We start from the raw sequence: 27,109 nt of genomic DNA, 5'->3' as shown, positions 1-27,109 counted from the left end.
CATCAATGTTACTGGTTTTTGGCATACTGAATAAGCCACAAGGAGTTTGCCAGACGCTGCCATGTGGGCAGGATACTTTTGGTAGCCTGCCAGGTTCTCCAGAGAAAGAACTAGGTAAAAAGATGTCATGCAGCTGCAAATGCAGCTGCGAGCTTCTGGGAGCTGGATTTTATAGTCTCTGGGTCTTGGCCGTTGATGGGATTACATGGTGCTGAGGGAAGTTGGTGGGTGTAATGCCCACATACTGGCACATGGGGGATCTGGGTGGAGGAGGCCCAGTCCTGACTGTAAACAGGACATATGTGTTCATGTAAATATTACATAGATACAAATATGAGGGCCGGTTGAGGCACGGCAGTGCGCGTCACCGCCAGGCTGGAGCGATAGCATAGTGGTAGGGCGTTTGCCTTGCACGCAGCCAACATGGCCGACCCGAGTTCGATTCCTCCACCCCTCTCGGAGAGCCCGGCAAGCTACCGAGAGTATCTCGCCCGCACGGCAGAGCCTGGCAAGCTCCCCGTGACGTATTCGATATGCTAGACACAGTAACAACAAAATCTCCAATGGAGACGTTACTGGGCCCGCTCGAGCAAATCGATGATCAACGGGAGGGCCTTTACTTTTACTTTGTACTTACAAATATGAGAGTTCTATTTTGCACCTACCACACAGGTGCCATATGCTGGCAGATCTGCAAGATAATTGATCTATCAGGATTTATTATACAGTGCAGTTACCATTGTCCTGGCTGGTTCCACACGAGTCCAAGAGTGGGTAACATATAGCCTGCAAGTCACATAAATCTTAAAAGATCATGGGGTCTGGCCCTGGCACATGGCAGACACACACTACACTTCTTGTCTGCTGCTTGTAGTATACAGTCTTGGAATGAGTTTATAAATATCCAAACGATGTTCGGTATAAAAGAGCTGAGAACCCCGCTTCACTCTTCAGACCTATCTCCTTTATTTTTTATCTTTAAAGAGGTGTGCATATAGTAACTTTTAAATTTTTCAAATAGTAATTTTTATTTCATATAAAAAGCTAAAATATTAAGTTTTGCTAACATCCTGGTTTACCCAGGATCTTGAGATATTTGTGGTGATAATTCATGAGATTGATCTATACAAAGTCTTAGTAAATAATCTTAAAAATAAAAAAATGTTTTATAGACAAAAAGTTAGTAGACTATTAAATTACAAATGGGTGTTATGTTGTTTTCAAAATGGATTATTCTCTTCCATATCCTATAGGAACTAGAAAACGTTGAAACACTGAGAATGGTGCCTACAACTAGTCAGTTCTACGCATTCTCATTATGATATTATTGTTACTATCAAAATAATAATTTGATTTGGGGAAATAGGAAAAGAAAGTAAATCCAAGATATAGGCAACAGATAGTTATTTTCAAATGATGTGTTTGGTATATATCAAGTGTTCAAAGATTTTTAAGAAAATAACTCAATTCTTCATTTGTCCTGAAATATAGCCTAATCCCATTCTGGAATTGGTTTTCTTAATCACTTTTATAAATGTGCTTAACAAATTAACAAAATTTGTTAATAAGGCATTAGAGAAAGTCTTTGAAATTATCCAAAACGTAATTATCTTTCATCAGCATTTTGGAAATCTGTTAATTTTTAATAGGCTCAGTTCAACTCCTCACCTAGGAAAAATAATTTAAAATTTATTTTAAATATAGGAAATATATTTATATATTTATATATATATTTATATATATTTATATATATAAATATATATATTTATATATAAATAGGAAAAATAATTTAAAATTTTTCAAATTCATTTATACTCTATATCTTTCACTCGATAGAGTGTACTACTTACAGCAGTCATAAATAAATATTAATCTGATTGTCTAATTCTTAACCTATGTGCCACTACTGAAATGATTCAGACTAAAAAAGGTCTTGTTTATAGCGCGCACACACACACACACACACACACACTCACACACACACAGTAATAGTAGTTTAACAAAGGCAATGTGAGTTCAGACAAAACCCTGTATTACTGATAATTTTTCCTGCTATAGAAATCAGGCATTTCACATATATTAACATCACTGTAAAATCTATATTTTTTAGTGCCTTAAAGCTGAGAGAGTATCTACACATATTACTTCATCAATTTCCATGAACATAAAACTAAAACAGAACTCTGACACTATGTGGTATAAAAATAAATGCAAAATTTCAAGTATCAGTAACTGTTATACTTTACTTCCAGAAAAAAAGCAAAACAAAAAAATCCTAATTACATGCCTAACATAACATGGTTCAAATAAGTTTTTAAGTCATTATCCTTGTCATCGCGAGGAAAATAACCCCAAATGGTTGATTTTGCAGGTTGTTTTTTCATATTAGTACTGTTACTATTTCTTAGAAATAAGCTTGAGCTCTTCTAAATCAAAACATGAGAAATTAGTTACAACTAGAGGATTTAAAAACAAATGACAAGGAAAAAGTTTTAAAAATTAAGAGACAATAACTTTGTAAATGAGATGGTATTTATCATCTAAGTTTTTCCAGGCCAAGCCTTTTTTTAATTTCTCCTCTTCTGATCTCTAAATATTTTAGGCAATATATCAATCCTTAACTTTCTCTTTGTCTATGTGAATTTATTTTTTCTATTAGCTTACAAATAATACCAACATACTGACAACCCTCAAATCTTTTATTGCCAATAGAAATGGCTCCAATTAATTCCATACTTGTGCTTGTCAAAGCTCGCTATTAAATAGCACTTCAATGTTATTCATCAAACCAAATTCTTTAGGGAGATATAGATCAAAACAACAATGAGATATCATTTCACACCACAGAGACTGGCCGACATTCAAAAGAACAAAAGCAACCTGTGTTGGCGTGGATGTGGCGAGAAAGGGACCTTCCTTCACTGCTGGTGGGAATGCCGATTGGTTCAACCCTTTTGGAAAACAGTATGGACGATTCTCAAAAAATTAGAAACTGAGTTCCCATTTGACCCAGCAATACCACTCCTGGGAATATACCCTGGAGAGGCAAAAAAAGTATAGTCGAAATGACATCTGCAGTTGTTTGTTCATTGCAGCACTCTTTACAATAGCTAGAATATGGAAAAAACCTGAGTGCCTGAGAACAAATGACTAGTCAAAGAAACTCTGGTACATCTACACAATGGAGTACTATGTAGCAGATAGAAAAATGAAGTCATGAAATTTACATACAAGTGGTACTACATGGAAACTATCATACTAAGCGAAATGAGTCAGAAAGAGAGGAACAGACAGAGAAAGATTGCATTCATCTGGGTAACATAAAGTAACAAAATAAGAGACTAACACCCAAGAATAGCTGTGATAAATACCAGGTTTTTCACTCCATGGCTTAGAGGCCAGCCGCACACTCTAGGGGTAAAGGCAGCTCAGATAGAGAAGGGAGCACCAAATAAAGGGTGCTGGGAAGATCCGCCTAGGATGGGAGATGCATGCTGAAAGTAGTCTATAGACCGAACATGATTGCCACACAACAGCACCCAAAAGGAGAGATAGAACAAAAGGGAGTGCCCTGCCACAGAGGCAGGGTGGGATGGGGGATAGAGGGGTGGGAGGGATACTGGAATTGGTGGGGGTAGGGAATGGGCAGTGGTGGTGGGATGGGTACTCGATCATTGTATAACTGAAACCCAAGCACAACAACTTGTAAGTCTACAACTGAACCTTATGGTGTTTCACTAATAAAAAAAAAAAGCTATTGAAAACGCAAAAAAATAATAATTCTTGATCTACTTTTCCTTTTCTATCTTAAAACTCATTTACATGTTATCTAAAAAATTGCATCAACCATCATGTATTTGTTCAGCAAAAAACTTAAGTGTGTTCTTTCATTCTTACACACACATAAACAACACGTATGTCCTGTCACCAGTACAGTAAACCCAACCCTTCCTCATTACTGTCTTTTTAGGTAAGGCATCTCTTGCCTAGTCTCTGTAGTAGCATCCTAACAAAACCACCTTCATCTCTTGTCACCCAAAGTTCACTTGTCTGGAGTCAAATAGTCCAGTCAAAAAACAGGCACCAACAAAACAAGAGAACCTTGAAAAAATGGATAAATTCCTGTATTCCTATAATCTCTCAAAGCTGACCCAAGAATAGAACACATAATCAGACCTATTACCATTAAGGAAATTGAAACAGTAATCAAAAGTCTCACGAAAAATCAAAGTCCTTGGCCCAGATGGGTTCACTAGTGAATTCTTCCAAATCTTTAAGAAGGACCTACTCACAATCCTGTTCAAGTTTTTTCAAGAAATTGAAAAAACAGTTACTCCTCCAAAGAGTTTCTATGAGACAAATATCACCCTCATACCAAAAGTAGAGATCTCACAAAAAAAGAAAATTATGAACAGATATTCCTGATGAACACAGACACAAAGACCTTGAACAAAATACTAGTCAATAGAATCCAATGACTCATCAGAAGATAACACACCATGAGCAAGTAGGATTCATCCTGGGAATGCAAGGATACTTCAACACTCAAGTCAAGCAACATAATATGCCATATCAATAAAAAAGAAATATAAAAACCATATGATCATGTTAATAAATGCAGAGAAGGCATCTGACAAGATCCAGCACCCACTTAGGATAAATCTCTCAATAAAATGGGAATCGAAGGAACTTTCCTCAATATAGTCAAAGCCATCTACCACAAGCTCAAAGCAAGCATTATTTTCTGCACTGCACTGCACTGTCCTCCCATTGTTCATCAATTTGCTCTAGGGAAAAACTAAGAGCCTACCCTCTAAGATCAGGAACAAGACAAGGCTGCCCAGAGTCACAACTTCTATTCAATATAGAGCTGGAAGTACTTGCCATAGCTCTTAAGCAAGAACAAGATAGCAAGGGCATCCAAAGAGAAAAGGAAGAAGTCCAGCTATCATTATTTGCAGATGACATGATACTAAAGAAAATCCTAAAGACTCGACAGAAAAGCTCCTAGAAACAATAGGTTTGTATAGTAAAGTGGCAGGTTACAAAATCAATACCCAAAAGTCCATGGCTTCCCTATGTACAAATAATAAAAGAGATATTAATAACACAATTCCATTCACGGTAGTGCCCCAGAAAATCAAGTAACTTTGAATCAGCTTAACTAAAGAGGTGAAGGACTGATTTAAAAAAAAAAAAACTACAAAATATTACTGCAAGAAATAAAAGAGGTCAATAGAAAATGGAGACATAGCTCCTGCTCATGTATCAGGAGGATTACAACTGTCAAAATGTGTATGCTCCCCAATGCATGATAAAGATTCAATGTGGGCCCTATAATGATAATCATGATAATCATGATGTTTTTCAAAGAAATAGACAAAACAGTCCTGAAATCCATATGGTGCAATAAAGCCCTCATGAATGTCTAAAGCAATCCTCAGGAAAAAAAGAAGATGGGTGGCATCACCTTCCCTTACCTAAAACTTTACTAGAAAGTAGTAGTAATTAAAAAAGCAAGCATGGTATTGCAATAGAAACAGACCTACAGAGCAATGGAGCAGAGATGAATATTCTGACACAAACCCTCAAGCATATGATCACTTAATCTTAGATAAAGGAGCACAGAATGTGAAGTGGAGCACAGAAAGGCTCTTCAATAAGTGGTGCTGGGAAAACTGGATAGCTATCTGGAAAAAAAAAACATGAACTCTGACATCTAATGGTCATGATCACCATCATCCTGTTGTTCGTCGATTGCCTCAAGCAGGTCCCAGTAACATCTCCTTCGTCCTAGTCCTGAGATTTTAAAAAGTGCCATATTCAAGGCTCTTTCAGGGTTAGGAGAATGAAACCCATCATTGTTACTGGTATTTGGCATATCAGGTACACCACAAGAAGTTTGCCAGACTCTGCCATGTGGGCAGGTAAGATTTGGTAGCCTGCCAGGTTGTCCAAAGTGAGAATGAGATAATAGGATGTCACATGGCCGCAAATGCGGTCACGCTTCCGCGAGCTGGGATCTATAGTCTCTGGGTCTTGGCTGTTGATGGAATTACATGGCGCTGGGGGTCAGATGGTGGGTGTGATCCCTGCCTACTGGAAGATGAAGGATCTGGGTGGAGGATGCTCAGCCCCGATCCGAGCAGGTTTGGAGATCTCAGCACCGGGACCCGCATGCCTTTGTTCCTCTGCCAGTACCTTCATGCGTGTGGAGAGTGGTCTCAGCATGGTGGGGTTGGTTCTGGAGGTCTTCGGCTGCAGGAGCTCTGTTCAGGGTGGGGAGGGAAACTCAACCCGCCCCCCTACAAGGGGCCCTAGCGAGGACAGCCAGGCGTGGGGGCAGGAGACTCTGCGGTGTTCTCTTCTGGGAGCTGGGTTTTATAGACTCTGGGTCTTGGCCGTTGATGGGATTACACGGAGCTCGGGGTCAGATCACATGGTGGTGTGACCCCTGCCTACTGGAAGATGGAGGATCTGGGTGGAGGATGCTCAGCCCCGATCCGAGCAGGTTTGGAGATCTCGGCCCCGGGACCCGCATGCCTTTGTTCCTCTGCCGGTACCTTCATGTGTGTGGAGAATGGTCTCAGCATGGTGGTGGCTGGTTCTGGAGGTCTTCAGCTGCCGGAGCTCTGTTGGGGCGAGGAAGAAAACTCAACCCACCCTCCTCCAAGGGGACCCAATGACGACAGCCAGGCGCGGGGGTAGGAGACTCTGGCATCTAACACTAAGCACAAAATTCATATCCAAAGGGATTAAAGACCTCAATGTCGAACCTGAATCCATAAGGTACATGAGGAAAAGGTAGGTAGAACCCCACATGATATTGAAAGTCAATCATGAAAAGTATGCAACTGTATCCCCTGGTAATTCAATAAAATAATTAAAAAACAAACAAAGAAAAACACAGGCACCCAAACTGAGCAGTTAAGGATCATGCTTAGAAAAAAGTCCAAGATATTTCCAAAATTATTGAGAAAGCTCCTGCATGATCTGGTTCAGAGATATCTCAGAAATCAGAACTTTCCACTCACAACACTTACACAAATCTGCTCACCAAGACCACGTCTCTGCAGACCTTGAACACACTGGGTACACCCGATGCTTTAACATCACCAATATACCTTTACATTTATGTATAGAGCACTTGATTCAGAATGGGGCAGCTTTGGACCAGAGATTTAGTAACAATGGGTGGGGTGCTTGCTCTGCATGCAGTCAACCTAGGTTAAATTCCCCATATGGTCCCATGAGCATCTAGGAGTCATCCTTGTGTGGCTCTTGGTTCAGCTTTACGTCTCTGCCCCTTCTGCCTCTCCCTCTTCCTCTCTTATATGATTAAACATAGTACAGAAATTATGGGTTCAGGGGACTGAGTCTGGGCATCCTACATGGAATGCATGCACTGCAGACCACTGATTTATCCTGTCAGCCCTCAAAAGACCTGCTTTGGTGAAATATTTTTTTTTATTAATTTTTAAAAAAATGTTATTGAATCACCATGAGACAGTTACAAGCTTTCATCTTTGGATTGCAATCACAAAATGATCAAACACTCATCCCTTCACCAGTGCACATTCCCCACCACCAATATCACTGGTATATCCCCACCTCCCTTTCCCAGCCTCCCACAGCTTCCATGGCAGAGAATATTCCCGATACTTCCTCTCTACTTTTGGGCATTATGGTTTGCAACACAGATACTGAGAGGTTATCATGTCTGGTCCATTATCTACTTTCAGCACACATTTCCTCTTATCAAAGTTTGTCTCTTGTCAATCAGAAAGAATGAAGACACTACTCCCTCAGGCTCTCTCACTTTAGTTTATTTTTCTTCAGTCACTGAAAATTGGGTGGACACAAGACTATGTAACTTAAAAAAAAATCTATTCATGTTCAATTTCCCCTACTTGTGTACATGCTTCATGAGGACAAAGACCATGCCTATTTTATTTATCATTCCTTTCCCCAAACCCTAACAATTCCTGATGAACAGTACTGGCTTAATAGTTACTAGAAAACAGTAAATTCAAGAAGTTTTAGCTATGCAAGACTCAAATGCAGAGATAATTCATGACATTATTTATAAACAAGATCTACCTACATTGAAAATATATTTACAACTAACAAAGCATCTCCAAATACTAAAATGTGAAAGTCCCAAAGGGCCCATAGTTTATAGAATTCTACAGAAGTTGATAACACTGAGTTTATTACAATAAAATATAAAATGTGTAAGCTTCAGGAAACTTTTCTACTGAAGAAAAAATATCCATACAAACACACACACACAGTTCACAGCACACAAGCTCTATAAGTAATGGGTTCTATCCCAAAGAAACACTAAGATGTATCAGGTGTTAGAATAAAAATCGAAAGTGCACTTACCTCCCTTTTTCTACCAAAAGCAAAACATCTATTTTTTCTCCGTTTTGAACCATTGTGCTGATGGCTGGAGAGAGACAAAAAAAATGAGCATTTTATTACACTACATTTTTAAGTGCACAGAAAGATGTAATTAGTAATAAAAACGCAATTATTAATACTTATTTGTATACTGGGATTGAGCTATCATAATTGGAGTAAGGCAACCCAGAGATACACAGGGATTACCCAAAAAGTACTACCAGTACACAGGGGACCTATGCGGTACCAGGTTTGAACCCAGGTAAGCTTCATACAAAGCAAGCACCCTATCTGCTGTACTATCTCTTCAGCCCACAGGTATGTTTGAGCTTCAATTGCATCCTCAAACAATTGTGTTCAGACTATAAGGTAAAAGGGAAAAAAAACTCACTTAGCTCTTGCAGTCTTCTTAAGTGCATTCTATCTTCCTGAACTTGCATTTGAAGGCAAAAACGTAAACTAGATTTATCCATAGCAAACCAGCCTTTCCTCCACTGATCCAGGGCATGGCAGTCCTTGTAGAAGAGTTGACCAATCAGATCATAGTCGGCTTCTGTTAAGTTTTCAGCAACAAAGGGAACAAAATGCTGTTAAAACAAATACAGAAAAAAACTAATAAAGACAGTGAAAAGTGGAAACCCCAGCCCTAGCTACTGAAGAAAGATGGAAAAGCATCTTTGCTATCCTATATAAATACTTGGTATAGAAGTAACACAATTTTCAAAACAAGAATTGAAACACGCTTTTAACTTTAAGACAGAAAAGCCATCCTGCATTTTCAAATGGCAACCAAAAAATCACTTTTCTTGATATATAAAAAACTGAAACACAGAGATAGTTTTTGTTGATCTTGAAGCATTTTTAAAATGCTAAAATCTTCAAAGGCTGGGCAATATTATAGCAGATAGGGCACCTTGTCTTGCATTCAGACAACTAGGTTTGATTCCTGGAACCTCATATGATCCCCCAAGCCCACCAGGAGTGACCCCTTAGTGCGGAACCAGAAGAAGACCAGATGCCAACCCTGCCAAAAATAAGTCTGTCTCCATGGGTTTATTTTATTAAATCTACTTCTTTCTCCTTTGTCCTAGAAGATATATACAGAATAACTTTATAATGTTGAAAAGACTAGGGCTGGAGAAATAGTACAGCAAGTAAGGTGCTTGCATGCGGCCAAACCAGTACCACATATGATCCCCCAAACCACTCCAGGAATGATACTTGAGTGAGAACTAGGAGTAAGCCCAGAGTACCACCAGTGGCCCACAAAACAAAAATGAGAAAGATCTTAATCATCAAAATGTGCTTTTAATTCAAAGAATCATTTCACCAAATCCTAAATAAAGTCTTTCTCTGTTTGAGTTATCTGTTAATCTATTTGGAATACAATTCTGAAAGCCTAAGTTTTCCCCAAAAATATTATATAAAATGTTTATGAATCTCTAATGGTTGACCATATAACACATGTTAGGACACTTCTTCGGATTCGGGATAATAATAAAGCATTTAAGTACCTTGGCTATGGCCTCTGTCCATTTCCTTTGAGCTTCAGCTGTTTCAGCTCCAAATAAAAATGCGCGTTCTGAGGGTAAATAGATCTCAAAACTAAAGATGGGCCTAAAGCACATGCAAACAAATGGAATCAACCAGTTATTAAAACAAATGGCATAAAGGCCAAAATTTTAATTAGACTTCATTTGTCAATGAGTGAGAAATCTATATCCATATCTCTGTTTATATATTTTTAATGGTTTATTATTCAAAGGAAGTACACCAAACAAACCACATCAAATGAAAGCACTATTATTCTAATACTTAATTACCATCTCACAACTTTGTTGGATATTCTGGACTCACTAAATTGACTAATATGTCAAAAAGGCTCTCTTGGTTCTCATCCTTCCCTAGAATGTTCTATTTACTCTGTCCCATAATTCAAAGTATTGATTAGACCTCCAATTAGCACTTTTTTGTCTTATTTCACAGTTTCCTTCCATCATCTCAACTGTTTTCAGAATTTAACATCCTTACCATACAGAAAAAAAAAGTAGAGTAACCTGAAATTTCCCCTGCGTTCAGAGCTCCAACTTTTTGTGTGGAACATACTACATGTACGCACACATATATACATGTAACACTGTAGCACTGTCCTCCCACTGTTCATCTATTTGCTCAAGCATGCACCAGTAATGTCCCATTGTGAGACTTGTTGTTACTGTTTTTGGCATATTGAATATGCCACGGGGAGCTTGCCAGGCTCTGCCATGCGGGTGGGATACTCTCAGTAGCCTACCAGGCTCTCTGAGAGGGATGAAGGAATCGAACCTGGGTTGGCCACATGCAAGGCAAATGCCCTAATTACTGTGCTATTGTGTGTGTTTATCTACATGTATATATACATGTATGTAGTAATACATATATATCTACACACATACATACGTATGTATATAGGCATATGTATGCATATAAAAATATGCTATTACCTGTACATGGCAAAGAACCTATAGTCATCATCTTCATTTCTGTCCCAAACTGGTTGTTAACAATATACAATATACAATTTAAAATATAATTAACAATTCTGCATCATATAGTGTTAACAACAATTGTTAACAATATACAATTTAGAAACATCACCATCTACCTCAAAAACAAATTCAAAACTTTAGAATTTAATTTATTCTTCTCCTTGTCAAAAAAAAAAAAAAGCCAAATGTAGCCCAGTCTTGAAAATTCCCTGTGCAAACAAACCAGGCTAGTAATACAAAATTTAGCTTAGCTTATTCTGCAAGATTAACTTGACCTGGGTCATTTCTTGTTTATGCCTCTAGAAATCATAAGCAAATTTTGCAGAGCTTGTTGAGGTTGATAGGAGGTAACCGCTTAAAATTCTAATATTATAGTCAATCACAATGAGGATTAAAGTGCTTTCTTCCTACATAAGCTGTTTTATAGCAATATACCCCTGAGCCTCATTCCTTGTTTGGGTGTGAAAGTTCCTAGTCTATAAACTCTTTGAAATGTGCATAATAAACTTTTGCTAATTCTACTTTGGCAATTCACTGGTTTTACTGGCTATTTCTGAACCGGTGACATCCTTAACTACAGCTCTTCATCCAGTCAATTGTATGTTTAATCTTATCAAAAGGTTCTCTGATCTTTATTTTAATGACCAAGAATGCCATTCAAGTGAAATGGCATACTCCTTGTGCAAGGCCCTGTGTTGGATTCCTGGCACTGAATTTCCCCTTCTGGCCCTCAATGCCAGCACTACCAGTAGTGATCACACAACAATAAAAATAATAATAAAATAAGGGAAGCTTGTATTATATACATTTACTTCAAGTCTGACATGAATACATTAGTCTTTCACAATCCTTGGTAAAACATCTTTATTTTCCTCTTTAATGAATTCCCTTGGGAACTGACAGACACAGATGAAGGTTTACAAAAAAATAAAAATAAATAATAATAATAAAAAACAAAACAATCATTCGAGCTAGAGAAATACTGGCGTACAAGGGGCAAAGTGCTCACCTTGCATGTGTCAAACCTGACTGAAATCTCCAGCAACAGTAGGAGTGATCCCTGAGCACAGAATCAAGAGAGTTAGGCCTGGGAACCACTGAGTGAAACCCCTCTACTTACCCCAAAGAAAAAATCTTTTCTTTTTATAAGAAACAAGGGAAGAACCAATGATAAAGTACTAATTCTCATAATACCATAAAGCATTTCAACTCACATGTATTTCATAATAGACCTACCCAGTATTTAAGTAGAAGTCTTCTTTGTGTACAGCCAAGCAGATGACCTCATTGATATTTATGGTGCCATTAGGTGTCGTAGACTTATCATGTTCATAGTAACTCAGGAAGCCACCTTCAAAAACGCACCACTTTCTATTTGTCTCTAAGAATTTTAAAACAAAACAAAATCCAGCAAATCATTTACACGAATATATGGAAATAAATACATTTATTACTACCCTAGTTGGTGTTAACAGCATTCTATCGCTGCATGGAATAAGAAAGATTACACAATCTCTGCTCTCTTCATATAGAATCTATTAGCAAAGGATGCAGAAACAAAAAAATAAACAAAAGCCCAACATTATGGCACTCATCAGATCCATGGAAAGATTTCTGCAGAGTCTGAGATAGTCTGATGTCTGTGCAGAGCATAAGGTGGGGAAAATAGGGCAAAATTTCAGACTATAGCTGAGTGGGGTAAAACTGCCTACTTTACTGAGCTTGCTGTGAAAGCAAGCAGGCTGCAACAGAGGTTAAGACTAAATGGAAAGTGAGAAAGGGAACTAGTCAGGATAAATCAATAAGCGAGATAACAAAGGAAAGGATAGCATAAGGTCAAATGAAGGCAAGAGCCATGTAAGGGCAATGGCAGATGATAAAAATGCTTACAAAAATGAAGTCAGTAATTGTTTATATATATTATTTCAACAACAGAAAGGAAGACAGAGAATAACAAGATAGGGCTGGAGATAAGCAAAGCATTCAATTAAGTAGCACCCTGACAGCTAACTTGATTTCTCCAAGACAGGAACGAAGTACATCTACTGAGATACCTCCCCATCTATCTATCCCTTGTGTCAGTCGAAATGAAGAATTTCCCAGTGGAATCCTTACCACTATGTGATCTAAGAAGGAGGAACTGAAAATTCAAAGACCAAGGGTTCTGCCAGTGCATGCACCACTAATTGGATATCCTTGAAAAAAAAGTTCAACCATTCTATGCTTCCTGCTATCTGCAAAATAGAATAAAATATATACCTAATTCATAGGGGGATTGAAGAATGCAATACAGTGAAACACAGAGAACTGTGGTCCCAAAAACAATTAAAAATAAAAAGACTTTAAGGAAAAAGAAAATAATTATCCATGTTTTTTAATCGAAAAAATTTCAGGGGCTCAAACACCAAATTCCTTTACTATCTCTCTAGTTCCAAAAAATTGTTTTAAAAATAAGGTAAGGTAAGGTAAGGTAAAGGCCCACCCGTTGATCGTCGATTTGCTCGAGAGGGCCCAGTAACGTCTCCATTGGAGGCTTTGTTGTTACTGTGTCTGGCATATCAAATACTCTCGGTAGCTTGCCGGGCTCTCCGAGAGGGGCGGAGGAATTGAACTCGGGTCGGCCACGTTGGCCGCTTGTAAGGCGAACGCCCTACCGCTGTGCTATCGCTTTTGCTTTTTTTGGGGGGGGAGTCACTCCCAGTGATGCACAGGGGTTAATCCTGGCTCTGCACTCAGGAATTACCCCTGGCAGTGCTCAGGGACCATATGGGATGCTGGGAATTGAACCTGGGTCGGCTGCGTGCAAGGCAAACGCCCTACCCACTATGCTATCACTCCAGCCCCCCAAAATAAATAATTTTTAAGAAGAACTTCTGGAAAGTACAAGATTTTAAAAAAAAAGTACATTATTAGATGACTGATCTAAAAATCTGAACATCCAACTAATATGGACTATGAAAAAAGAAAAATGATCAAAGACAAGGTACCGACGATTAAAGAAACAACTATTGTTCCATTAGGCCTATGAATGTGTTCTACTTTACTAAATTAAAAGAACAGAAATAACTTTGGTTATAGGAATCACTAATTAATATGGCACACATTCCGATTAGGGTTCAACAAAAATGACAAGCACTTTAGGATAAGCAGAGACCAGCTCTCAGAGGCTTCCATGAGACATGTGCAACATCACATACCTCTCGGTGGACAGGTGAGAGCCTCAGGTCTTAATCAAAAACTGTCCAGGGAATGAGACATAAAAGTGACTACAGAATCTAATGATGTGCACTCTAATGGCAAACAAATGACAGAACTCTTCAAAAAGTGAGTGCAAACTCACCTTAAGTTAGACACATGAGACAAAGGAGATTTAGTCCTGCAGCATTATCATTTACCATAACCCTCAGTATCTGGGTTCTGATCATGGAAAATGGACCTGAGCTCCAATAGAATAGGATAGATAGTGTCTAAAGAGTTTTCTCTTTACATTTTAATCCTCTTGATTTATGATACTGCTAATGATACAATTTCATTACTTTCCAACCGCCCACCCTCCGCCGCAGTGTCCACTTTCCTTTAACTCTGTCCGAGGTTCTCTCTGATGTTCTGTTTCTCACCTGCACACCCACCCATACTGTCCCCCAGACAAAGCAAGTTCAGTTCTGTAGACCACTGCTGAACTTCTGTTGCCTTTGGCCATATGTCACTTCCTCAGCATGCTTCTTTATATCCCATGTATGATAGTGGTCATTCCCTCTCAGTCCCTCTCTTTTCGGCTGACTTTACTCAGTATGATTCTCTCCAGTCCCATCCTAAAGAAAACGAATTTTCTGACAGAAAATCCTGGCAATCCCATTCCTGTGGAATGCCACAAAAGAGATTCAAGAGATTTTGTTGTAGTCTATGGTCTAGTTAGGCTATTTTAGAAGTGCACAGGTGACCGAGGCTTTTATAAATGGCAGTACCCTCCATGATACACTCTCAAAGTATTAATCAGTTAACACAAACACCCAACAGAAACAAAATGGAGGTATAAAATAGATAACAACTAGGATGAAGCTATTGGAGGAGACAGGAACTTATGTACATGGTGGTTGGAGAGGCCGCGGGGATTGTTTGTTCTTTCTATTGAATTTCTATGTTTTGATCACAGAAGAAAACATGACTAGAATTTACTCAAGAATAGCTGAAGGACTCCAGAGATGACCTATTGAAATAGTACTGAGAAGTATAATATCATTTTGGGGCACCTCGCCTGTCAACTCCATTCTGTGGGCTACATCTAAACTTGAACATTAACTGGAAACCAAATGAACCCTGTGTACTCAGATCGCCCTTCTGTTGTTCATCACCCCTCATCCTCCTACTGATAGACCATGCACTCAAGTACACACTTTATATATCTGAACACAGTAGTTTTCAAGGTTTCAGTAGTTTTCAGTCTTCTTTTCTTTCTTTTTTTTGCCTTTTTTTTTTTTTTGCATTTTGGGTCACATTTGGCAATGCACAGGAGTTACTCCTGGCTCTGCATTCAGGAATTAATTACCCTGGTGATGCTCAGGGGCCCATATGGAATGCAGGGAATCGAACATGGGTAGGCCACGTGCTAGGCAAATGCCCTACCTGCTGTGCAATTGCTCCAGCCCCAATTTTTCAACCTTTCCATTCCCCCATATTTCAAATGATCCAAGGAGCAGCACAAAGGAACTCTGTCATTGAAGTGGCTATAACGCTTTTGAGAGCCATCAGACTGGCACTAGTATGTGGACCTGTAACTAAACTTCAATGCGACCCACTGAACCCTCAGGACAGGATCTGTTGTTACTATGTTTCTCTTCTTTGGACCCTGCCCACAGAGCAGCCTTCCTAAGGTTTGATATTTAGCATCAGATTCGAAGGTAGAACCCAAGGAGACAAATTCAAATGCTAGCTTCTTAGCCACTTCACATCCTATCTGTCTGTTATACATCAGAAGCAGGCTTGTCTCCTTAAAATACATATTGGGGTAGAGCAAAGGACAGCCCTTCTCCTACAACGAACAGGCACAATAAATCAGAGATAGTTATAGTCAAATTATCATTTTTCTAAACCATGAAGTTGTTTCCTGATGAAGAATTTCCAGAATTGACGGTATTCATCATCCACCAAAAAGAGAAGTACACACCAGGACTTCTTTTCATTTAAAATAAATTCTTCAGATGTAGAGAAATACTGTTAAACTACTCAAGCTAGGCATTTATAGAACAAAAGAGTTTCAAAATTCCCCAATGCCCAACTATGAAATTAGACAGAAGCAGATGAGATAGTCTCCAGTAAACCGTATAACCACTTCCTTTTAAAAACTCAGACACTGTGTCAACAAATCAAGGTACACCACCAAAGGAAAAAAAATACACTTGAGTGGGGAGGAAAAAAAAGAAGAAAAAACAGAAAACAAAACCAGGATGCTATTATTCAGCTCTATACTTAGGTTTAACAAGAGCTATCAATCTTGCTTTTCTTGAACACTAAATTGAGAGGGGAAAAAAAGAAAAATACAGATCCGTCTTCATAACCAGAGGCTAGAAGAACTTCAAGTTCTGAAAACCTGAACTGACAATCTGAAGCCTCTTAACTCCCTGAAGAACCACATGCATTTGATTCCTTGACTTTTTTCTTCAGTTTAATCATTTTGCTCCATGGCCCTGCTGACAAGCCTTGATGGAGTGGGGCAGTCCAGGTGCTTGGCGGACAGAGGCAAAGGTGACAACCATGCTTTAATTGCTTAAATCTCTCCAAATAATTCTTCTCCCCCCCATAAAGCTGGTGCTGCTTGATAGGGCTGACATCACCACAGAATTTTGAGAGAGGAGGGAAAACACACAAGCCCAAAACTTTGTTTCCTGATAGCCCGCTGCTCTTCTTCCATTTTAACTAGACTCTTTTCAAACAAAATATATTCTGTGCAAGCAATGTAATTTGGGGGAAGGGGAGCCACACTCAGCAGTGCCTAGGGCTTACTGCTGACTCTGTGCTCACTCCTTGCAGTGCTTTAGGGGACCCTATGTCATGAAAAGGGAAACGTCTTACCCCTGTACTATCTCTCTAGCCCAGCAATGATCTTTTTCTACACTGATCAAAAGAATTTTATACATAGATCAATATTTGCATTTTCATGCTGATAATAATATGACCAAAGAATGGTCAGTTATGGGGCAGGGATGTAGCTTAGCTGCAGAGTACCAGAGTGCACAGACCAGGCCCTGAGTTCAGTAACAGCTCTGCAGAAAACATGAAAGACAATGGCTTATGGTCAATGCACACAAAGTCCAAAATGCTACTAAATGAACTGGGAGAAGGGACAGTGGTGCAGTGATATGGGATTCTGGTGGAGGCATGGAGCAGTAGCACTTCAAACATAATAATATTCATAATAAAATTAACTACACATTGAATGGTGGAAGTCAGTTCACTGATTATTTAAGTATCTCGCACTCACAACCTGCTCACCAGTCAACTTCTTACTACTCAAGTGTTAAGTACTAGCAGAAACAAAAGAGAATGTGAAGAAAATCTAATTGTCTATCACACATTAGTCAATATATAAAGAAATGAAGACAATGTAAAAAAATACATTAAACTCCAATTTGGGGACTGGAGATGTAGCATGTGCTTTATGCAGAAAGGCTCCTTCTGGGTTCTGCCCCCAACATGCATCAAAGAGCAGAGTAAAACCTATATTCACTATTTTAAAAAATAACAGCTGCGGAAATCGCAAAAAAAGTATCTGTATTCAAAGGATGACACTCTGCCATACCAGTGCCAAAGGCCACCACACTTTTACCAAGGTCAAAATGTTATAATACCAATTAGACACAAATCAGATGTAAAATTCTCTTTCATGTTCTGCTCCTGTATTTTTCATAGAAAATCGGTAGAATATCAACTACCTTGCAACATTTTTGTGAAGATTATAATTAAAATATGTAAAGTACCTAAAGCAATGCCTCACACATAGTACAAGTTCAATGGAGAACAGCTACTGTGTTCAGGATATTTTAATAAAGTATAGTTAATTCCAATATAATCCTGCTTAGGGATATCATTTTTAAGGGCAATAAAGCATTTATAATAAAATAATCATTGCAAATGCACGTGGATCAGGATAGCACTCCAAAGTTCCTTCAAGCAATATTGCTGGATTATAGCACCTGAAAAATTAATACCTGGCTCCAGGCCCTCTGAATGTACATCATCAATTGACCAGTACAATTTAATCTCTCTGATACTCTCTTTGTTCTAGTAAGACAGGTCTCATTACATTATTGGCTGTCAGTATTTTTAAAATTAGTCTGAATATATGTCAAAAAAGCATGAGGCCAATGTCTTACTCATTTTTGTATTCCTAATGCCTTCCACATGCAAAGCACAGGAGCTGGCTGGCTGGATAGATAAAAGCCTACTGAGAATTCTATGCAGATAAATACCCACACCAAGTTATTCAAATAAATCCCTATATTTGGGGGGAGGTAAACCATGTTTATTTAGCTTTCTCTCTTTCTCTCTCTCTCTCTCTCTCTCTCTCTCACACACACACACACACACACAACACAAACACCCTACTTAGAATCAGAAGAAAAAAATCTAATACCACTTAGTATGCTGCTAGAACATATAAAGAGAGCTCAGCTTTTTCCTACATGTTGACATTTATCTCTTTTACCTCTCTAGTTAGACTATTCTTTCCTAAGGGAAAGGGCTAAATTCTGAATTTCTGTGGCATAATCCTCACATCCTGAAATAGAATTGGTTGGCCCTAAGGTAGACATCAGTGAATCCTACTGAGAATTCACTCAATGTTCTAGCACAGCGGTAAGTCCCTGTTGCAGTACATGAAATAATATCTGTGCCCGAAAGCATTTATAAATCCTCAAAGAAATATTTTTCTTTTCCAAGATCAAATTTAACATCTTAAAGGGAAAAAAATCAAAATTTAAACCTAATTGTTTTGATAATAAAATATAGCTTTATCAGATAACAGAAGCCAAAAAAGAAACAGAAAAATACCTTCAAGCACTTTTTTCTCTGAAGAGAGTTTAGAAGCAGCAGAAGGAACCTGATATAGAAAATCACAGAGGAACACAGACTGGGAGGACTCTTGACTTAATCCACCTTCAGAGTGAATGTCATGTTGCGGGAAGTCTAGAAAAATTACAGAAATAATGTGGTTGAAATCCAAGAGGTAAACAAAGTTTTTGGTGCTTATAAATATGTAGGTGAGTTTTGAACCAGAAGAAAGCCTATTACAATTTTACCCCAGAATAAACATACTGAGATATTTATTTCACTCTGCATAAAAATTGCAAATAGTATATAAATTGGGTTCATTATTCATATATGAAAATCGGATTTAATTTCGGTGAAGGTGATTATATAGGATTAACTATTTTAATCTTCCATTTACAAGATTAAAGAAACAGAATGTATTTATTTCCCAAACTTTCCTTGAAGTGAATTAAAACAAAGTATTACGCATCTTTCATCTTTTTGGGTAATAAGATCTTTTTTGGTAACTCTGACAATTATTTCTATTGGAAAATAAACCTGTGCTTCAGTACTTTTAGGGACGTATCAGCAGAAACCAGGCTGACACAGAGATTGTTACTAACCTGAGAATTTGTTATGGTAGAGAAATTCCATTTGCAGGGTTTGCCCTGCCTTCTTGGCCAGCAGATAGGGGGTGCTATGCGTGGGGTCCCCGGTTGCACACATAACGTCTGCTCCACTGAAGAGCAAAGCCATTGTTTCCAGAACGTCTGCCTTCACTACAGCTGCGCAGAGAGCCTGGTTGTCAAATGAAAATAGACCTTTTAGAGGAAAGACATGCATGACTCGACCTATAAAAACAAAACGTCTCACAATTCACTTATGTGAGGATTTTTATCTTTACTTCCTATTAAGGAAACTAAAAGTAATTATGTCTGGAAACAAGCAACAGGCACCAAAGGCCTGCCTGTGAGAACTTAAATGACAACCCAAGACCTGAAATTCTCAACTGTTTTGCTATTGTGTGATACCAAGGCTCCTAGCCCAGTTTATTTTGTCTTAGAAGACATATTTATGCTTATACATAATAGTAGTAGATGCAGAAAAAATTCAAAATATGGCCAATGTAAGAATGGACAATCCACGACATACTTAGCCATATCAAGGCCAGGTATGTGCCATACTTACTTTCCAGTGTAATCAAGATCTACATTTCTGCTGTGCTTTGGGAATCTCAGGACAAATTTAGGATGTTCAGCTTTTGTGGAGGAGTAGTTGAGGGATGGGAGGGAAGAACAGCGAGCTCGAAACATACCCCTCCATACGAACACCTGAACGCCCCTGCACCTGCTAGACAGTCCATGCCCCTCCCACACCTTGTTGGCATAAAGCCGCAAATACCAACTCCAGCACCCGTGCCAACTAGCAAAGGCCAAAATAAATACGTTAAACCAAATCAAATCGAATCAAACACAGTGCCGCGTGCTGGAACAGTCAAAGCAGATCAAAGGTCTCAGTCAGCAAGCTTCAGCTGCTGCTCCACGGAGGCTGCTGCTCTCAAGGTTTTATTTATTTATTTATTTATTTTCCGATCACACCTGCCCATGCTCAGGGCTTAGCCCTGGCTCTGCACTCAGGAGTCACTCTTGGTAGGCGCTCAGGAGACCATATGTGATGCTGGGGATCAAACCAAACCTGGGTGGGCTGCATGCAAGACAAGCACCTGACCCACCATATTAACTCTCTGACCCCTAAAGCTTCTTAAATCACAACCCCACAACAGGGCCATACAACTGATAATGAGTGGACAAAAAGACGTTTAAAAAACAGGTAAAACATTTTTTTATAATCTATTATTAGGAAATGTTTGACTTATAGACCAAATTTATATCTCCATATACTGAGATCATGTAAAAAAGTTCCTGGACAAGAAGTTGTGCGTAGAAAAAGGTTAAAACCCATTCTCTCAGTAACTAATCTGGATAAATTAAAAGAAAAGTTGGGGAAAAGCAATAGTACAGAGAGAGTAGGGAATTTGCCTTGCACATGCCTAGTATGGGTTCAATCCCTGGCACCCCAGCACTGTCAAGACTAATTCCTGAGTGCAGAGTCAAAAGAAACCCCCAGCATTTCCGGGTATGCCGCAACCACCCTAAAACATCCCCATTAAAAAAAATCAATTAGAAGAACTATGAAAATTTGTTTTGTTTTGTTTTGTTTTGTGTGGGGTGGGGAGACCACGGAATTCAGGGCTTACTTCTTGCTCTGAGATCTCTCGCAAGGTCTCAGGACCTTGTGCCATTAACAAGGCATTAACAAGGCAGCTGCCTTGCCTGCTATATTCTCATTCTGGCCCCTAAAGTAAAGAAATATAAAGTAGAAGCAGAGGCATAAAAAAAAAAGCATGTAACAGCAACCTGAGTCAAGGGAATGCAACATCAAAAGGAAAATAATATCCAGAATATAAACTGGAAGGCAGAGAAGATTACATATTCCTATAAAACAGAGTTCAAAATATCTATGACTACAATAAAGAAAGACAAAAGGTAGAAGAAAACTCAAAAGCTCAGGTCAAAGTCATTCCAGATAATTCAGAAAAGCTGATTAAAAAAAAAATAGTGAGCTCAAAAATAAACAGAAGATCAATATGGAGGCTTTATATAAGAAGGCAATTATTCAGGGTGTAAAAGCCTCAATAGGATTCAAACCCGAGTCAGCTGGAAGCAAGGCAAGAACCTTCTCTGCTACACTATCTGCCCTGAACAAAAGACTTTACAAATTACAGTGTTTTTATTTAAAAAAAAATTTAAGTTACACCCCCAAAAAGAATGAATCCTAAGTATATCATCCTTAAGATATACTGCAGCATTATAACACTGTCCTCCCATTATTCATCAATTTGCTCGAGCGGGCCCAGTAGCATTATGAGACTTGTTGCTGTGTTTGGCATATCCAATACATCACAGGTAGCTTGCTAGTCTTTGCTGTGTGGGTGAGATACTCTCAGTAGCTTGCCAGGCTCCCCGAGAGGGACGAAGGAATCGAACTTGGGTCGGCCAGGTGCAAGGCAAAAGCCCTACTGCTGTGCTATTGCTCCAGCCAATACAAAGAGGGAAATTTTCCTTTAGGCAAACTAAGTCATCAAAAGAGCAATGTAAATCAACTTAATTTATCTTGAAATTTTTAGAGAACAAATTATTTTCCAAAATGTTCCAAAATGCTACTCCCCAGGTATCCTTATCCAATAAACCCTACCACTGGAAACATATTAAAGAACTGAAAGATCATAAATCCTGGGCCAGCAGGTAAACTGTAAGATTTGCACATGGTCAATCTGGATTTGATACCCTGCACTTGATATGGTCCCTGGATCCCCTCCAGGTGTGATCCCAGAATATAGAGGCAGGACTGAGCTTTGAAACACAGGTGGGGATGACACCAAACCCAAAACATAAAACTAAAAACAAAGAACTATAGAAGAACATATACTGTATAAATAAAAACAGTTGGCATAGAAAAATACATGTATTGAATAGCTATACACAGAAGAATCTCCTGACATAAAGGTATCAGAGTAACAATTTTGAAGAAGAAGAAAGTCTAAGTGAAGGGGTGTGTGTGTGTGTGTGTGTGTGTGTGTGTGTGTGTGTGTGTGTGTGTTTGCACGCGTATGCACATGCGCACATGCACGCAGTGCAGGAGTGAATGATTAACAAGTTATCTGTTAGAAGAGAGAATACCAACTAGGCTGCATGTAACAGTCAAGAGAGAACCTGGAATTCCTCAAAGACAAATGAAACTTCAGCAGCATGACAAACACTGCTGCAGACACTTAACCAAGTATTCTAAATTAGTTGACACCAATTCATTGATGCATTAGCAGAAGTTATATTCAGCACCCTGACCCTAAAAGAGAAAAGTTGTTAAAGTTTCAAGGTCACGAGAGGCCCGGAGTTAACTGGAAAACAGTGATGGAGTAAGAGTTATCCACTAGTGTTAATAAATCCTCAAGTGCAATGACAAAACACTCGTATGATCTGACCAAGGGAAGTAAATCAACAATTCCATCAAGAAGGCTTTCTGCTTATTTTCAAAATGCCTTGCACATATTTAAAAAGCCATTAAAATCCATGGTTATTTTCCATGTTTTTATGTTACCTTATTTAATTCTTCCTTCGTGAGAGATGCCAAGAGCGTTTTCCTGAACCTTCCTTCTTTGTACTTCTGGGTGATAAAGTTTTTTCTCTTTTCTACTGGGGAATCCATGTGCAGTTCTTCATCTTTTTTAAGATTACCAGCCCAAAAGTCATTTGCTCTTTTGTTTCCAATCACAATAAAAAGCTGAATTGTAAAAAATTAATCAGATCACAGTTAACATAAAATGAACCTCAATATGCAAAAAACAGTGACCCTCACTGCATTATTAAAGCATAATCATCTTCAAAACACAAACACATGAGACATTCAACACTTAAAAAGATGAAATAAGTGTGAAAGCAGATACTATCTTAATTGGGAAAATAGGCCAAGAGAGGGATGGAGCTCAAGGGACAGAGGACATACCTCACATTTATAAACTCCTGGGCTCAATCCTCAACACTACACAAAATAAAATTAAATTAAAATTGAATAAATGCAGCCTAAGTGTCTTCTAAAGGGCTAGCCGAGAAAGAAATTGCAAACAACAAAATTGGAGCAAAGCTTTATTATTTTTGAAGCACACGCTGAGAGAGAGTCATTTAGAAGTGGCTGAAAAAGTGCACTAATGTGATCAGGTCAAGAGAGTATACCAAAACCCCAGAAGAAAATGAAAATAGGAAAGAGCCTGTTAGACATGATTGCAGTTAATGACAAGGCAAGTCAGAATAAAGAACTGTAAGTCTTGCCAATGTTTTCATTCACTTTTCAGCATTTCATCCATGCTGGGTTAAAAAGGGAAATGAATTCTGGCTTAAAAAAAATCCAACAAACCTCTAAAAGTAAGTATACTATTAGTGCTTCTACCACATTTTGTTTTTAGCATAACTGTACTTTGGGAGATACCCAGGAAGCTGAAATTGAAAGCTACCACCATAAATAGGCTACATGGCATTTTTATAATCGCATTTATCAAAAAGAACCCATGCAGTAGATGGCAGGCCATCAGGCCTGGACTGACTCTATGTGTTCCCCACACCCAAGTTCTGCTAAGCAATCCCACAGTCCCCGAAGGCTCACCTCAATAAGCTCATTGCTCCAAATGCTGGCATCCATTTTCAGACTTCTAACCTTGGAGTCTTTTGGACCTAAAGATCTATGTTGCCCTGGAATCAAAAAGCAATTACATCTCCATTTTAATTTGTACAAAGATGTATTTTACCTTTAAAGAACATGTACCAATGTATGCATATATATGCACATATATATATATAGATATATGTGGAGAAAGAGAGAAAAAGAGAGAGAGGGAAAGAGGAGATAGGTAGATATTTTCAAATTAAAACACAACAATACCATGAAACACCACTGACCTAGCAAAGAGGGGATTACCATCTAGGATATACAAGACACTGGTGGAACTTTACACGAAAAAAACCTCCAAGCTATCAAAAAATGGGGAGAAGAAATGAACAGAAAATTCCTCAAAAAAGATATAAAAATAACAAAAAAAACACACACAAGAAAAAATGCTCTACATCACTAACCATCAGGGAAATGCAAATAAAAACACCAATGAGATATCATCATATACCACAGTTTTCAAAAAATAAAAAATCAGAACAAGAAGATCCAGTGTTGGCGCAAATGCAGGGAGAAAGAGACTCTCATTCATTGTAGGAATAATGACTGGTTCAGTCTTTTTGGAAAAAAATATGGTCATTCCTCAAAAAACTAGAAATTAAGCTCATGACCCAGCCATATCACTTCTGGGACTATATTCTGGGAATGCAAAAGTGCACAGGAGAAATGTCATCTTCATGTGTGTGTTTACTACAGCACTGCTCACAATAGCCAGAAACTGGAAACAACCTGAGTGCCCAAGAACAGATGATTGGTTAAAGAAACCATGGTGCATCAACATAAAACTATTATAAAGCTGTTAGAAGAGATGAAGTCATAAAATTTGCATGTAAATGAATGAGCATGGAGAGTATCATGCTAAATGAAATGAGTCAGAAAGAAAGAGACAGACATAGAATGACTGCACTCATTTGTGGACTATAAAATAACATACCATGAGACTAATGCCCAATGACAGTAGAGACAAGTTTCCAGGGGTAGTGCTCCACGGTTGGAAGCTTGTCTCATATGCTGGAGGAAAAGGTAGTTGGGATAGAGAAGGGACCACTAAGTCAATGATGGTTGGAGGGATCACTTGGGATAGGAGATGTAGACTAAGCACCAAGCACGATGACCTTTTAGTATCTGTATAGTAAACCATAATGGCCCAAAGTAGAGAGAGAGTAAGAAGGAAGGTGCCTGCTACAGAGGCAGGGGGTGGGATGGGGTGGGGTTGGAATTGGAGCTAACAAAGTGGTGAGAACACTTATTGGAACAGGAATGAGGAGGTTGAGCACAGAATATCAAAGAAAATAAAGAATATTACAATAAATTAACAAAACGGGTGCACATATTCCTCTTGAAAGTGTCTTGTAAGGGTCAGAGAGATAGTTCTGAGGGATACCTCAGGACAGGTTTTGAACATAGGAAGTTCAGGTTCCAGTCCAGACAATACATGGTGGCAGTAGTTGGAAGCCTGCCTCAATTATTCTGGATGAGAAGGCAGTTAGGATGGAGAAGGGACCACTAAGTCAATGATGGTTGAAGGGATTGCCTGGATGGGAGATGTGTGTTGGAAGTAAACAAAGCACCAAATATAATGGCCTCTCAATATCTGTACTGCAAACCATAATGCCCAAAAGCAGAGAGAGAATAAGAAGAAAGGTACCTGCCACAGAGGCAAGGAGGGTTAGGTTGGGGGTGGCAGGAAGGATACTGGGGTCATTGGCAGTGGAAAATGTGCACTGGTGGGGGAATGGGAGTTTTATCATTGTATGACTGTAACTCCATCATGAAAGGAAGCAATAGCACACAGTGTGTAGGGCATTTGCCTTGCATATAGCCGGCCGGAAAAAAAAAAAAGTTAGTGGCAGGAACCCTCTTAGCATAGAGCATAGAACTAGGAGTGACACCAGAATGTTATCAACTATAGCCTAACTCTCTCTCTCTCTCTCTCTCTCTCTCTCTCTCTCTCTCTCCCTCCCTCTCTCCCTCTCTCTCTCTCTCTCTCTCTCTCTCTCTCTCTCTCTCTCTCTCTCTCACACACACACACACACACACACACACACAAACATTGGCTGCCTACAAAAGGAAAAGTAAAAAGATAAAGGGAAATTAAAAGGCCTAAAAAAACTGGAGTTTATCAGTAAGCAAAAAAGAAACCATGGCTGGATGCTTACCCATGGAGTGCATAAGTAATGAGCTGCCAACCCTAAGAAGTAAGGAATGACAGAAAAGTAAGAAAGATCAACCATAGACACATTAGGATTTCTCTTCCAGTGAGAAGATGGAGGGAGAAAGGACAAGGAAATATGCAAAGCGGAGAAATTTATTAATATTTTCTGTTGTCATTATTGACAGAGTTAATGAAAAGATCTTTATGATGAGAGAAATATTAGTACAGAATTCCAGAAATAAATCAATGTTGCTCAAAGCAACTTTCTTTTATTTATTTATTTATTTTTTTATTAGTGAATCACCGCGAAGTACAGTTACAGACTTGCAAACTTTGGTGCTCCTATTTTAGTCGTACAATGCTAGAGTACCCAACCCTCCACCAGTGCCCATTAGCTACCACCGATGACCCCAGTGTCCCTCCCCCCAGCCTATTTCCCCCACCCCACCCTGCCTCTGTGGCAGGGCACTCCCTTTTACTCTCTCCTTTAGAGTGTTGTGATTTGCAATAGAGTGGCCATAGTGTTCAGTCCATAGTCTACTTTCAGCACGCCTCTCCGTCCTGAGTGGATCCTCCACACACCCTTTACTTGGTGCCCCCTTTCCTATCTGAGCTGATTTTTACCCCAGCATATACTGCTAGCTTCCAAGTCATGGAGCAAACCTCCTTGTATCTATCTCAACTATTCTTGGGTGTTAGTCTCCCATTCTGTTAC

At 38.9% G+C, this 27,109-nt stretch overlaps 1 protein-coding gene across 1 annotated transcript in view; it reads right to left on the bottom strand.

Moving 5' to 3' along the window:
• Positions 1–27,109, bottom strand: part of ARAP2 (ArfGAP with RhoGAP domain, ankyrin repeat and PH domain 2) — a 207,555-nt gene that overhangs the window by 81,388 nt on the left and 99,058 nt on the right. Inside the window, exons 12-19 of the mRNA XM_056125562.1 lie at positions 24,177–24,262; positions 23,118–23,300; positions 19,583–19,757; positions 18,981–19,115; positions 12,171–12,315; positions 9,921–10,023; positions 8,798–8,993; positions 8,389–8,452 (exon numbers count right to left, since the gene is read on the bottom strand). Coding sequence (XP_055981537.1) covers positions 8,389–8,452; positions 8,798–8,993; positions 9,921–10,023; positions 12,171–12,315; positions 18,981–19,115; positions 19,583–19,757; positions 23,118–23,300; positions 24,177–24,262 — 1,087 coding nt within the window. The remainder of the gene's footprint in view (positions 1–8,388; positions 8,453–8,797; positions 8,994–9,920; positions 10,024–12,170; positions 12,316–18,980; positions 19,116–19,582; positions 19,758–23,117; positions 23,301–24,176; positions 24,263–27,109) is intronic.

The sequence above is a fragment of the Sorex fumeus genome, unplaced genomic scaffold (assembly GCF_029834395.1).
Source record: "Sorex fumeus unplaced genomic scaffold, SorFum_2.1 ptg000055l, whole genome shotgun sequence".
Classification (NCBI taxonomy): Eukaryota; Metazoa; Chordata; class Mammalia; order Eulipotyphla; family Soricidae; genus Sorex; species Sorex fumeus.
This window is presented reverse-complemented; position numbering and strand designations above follow the sequence as displayed.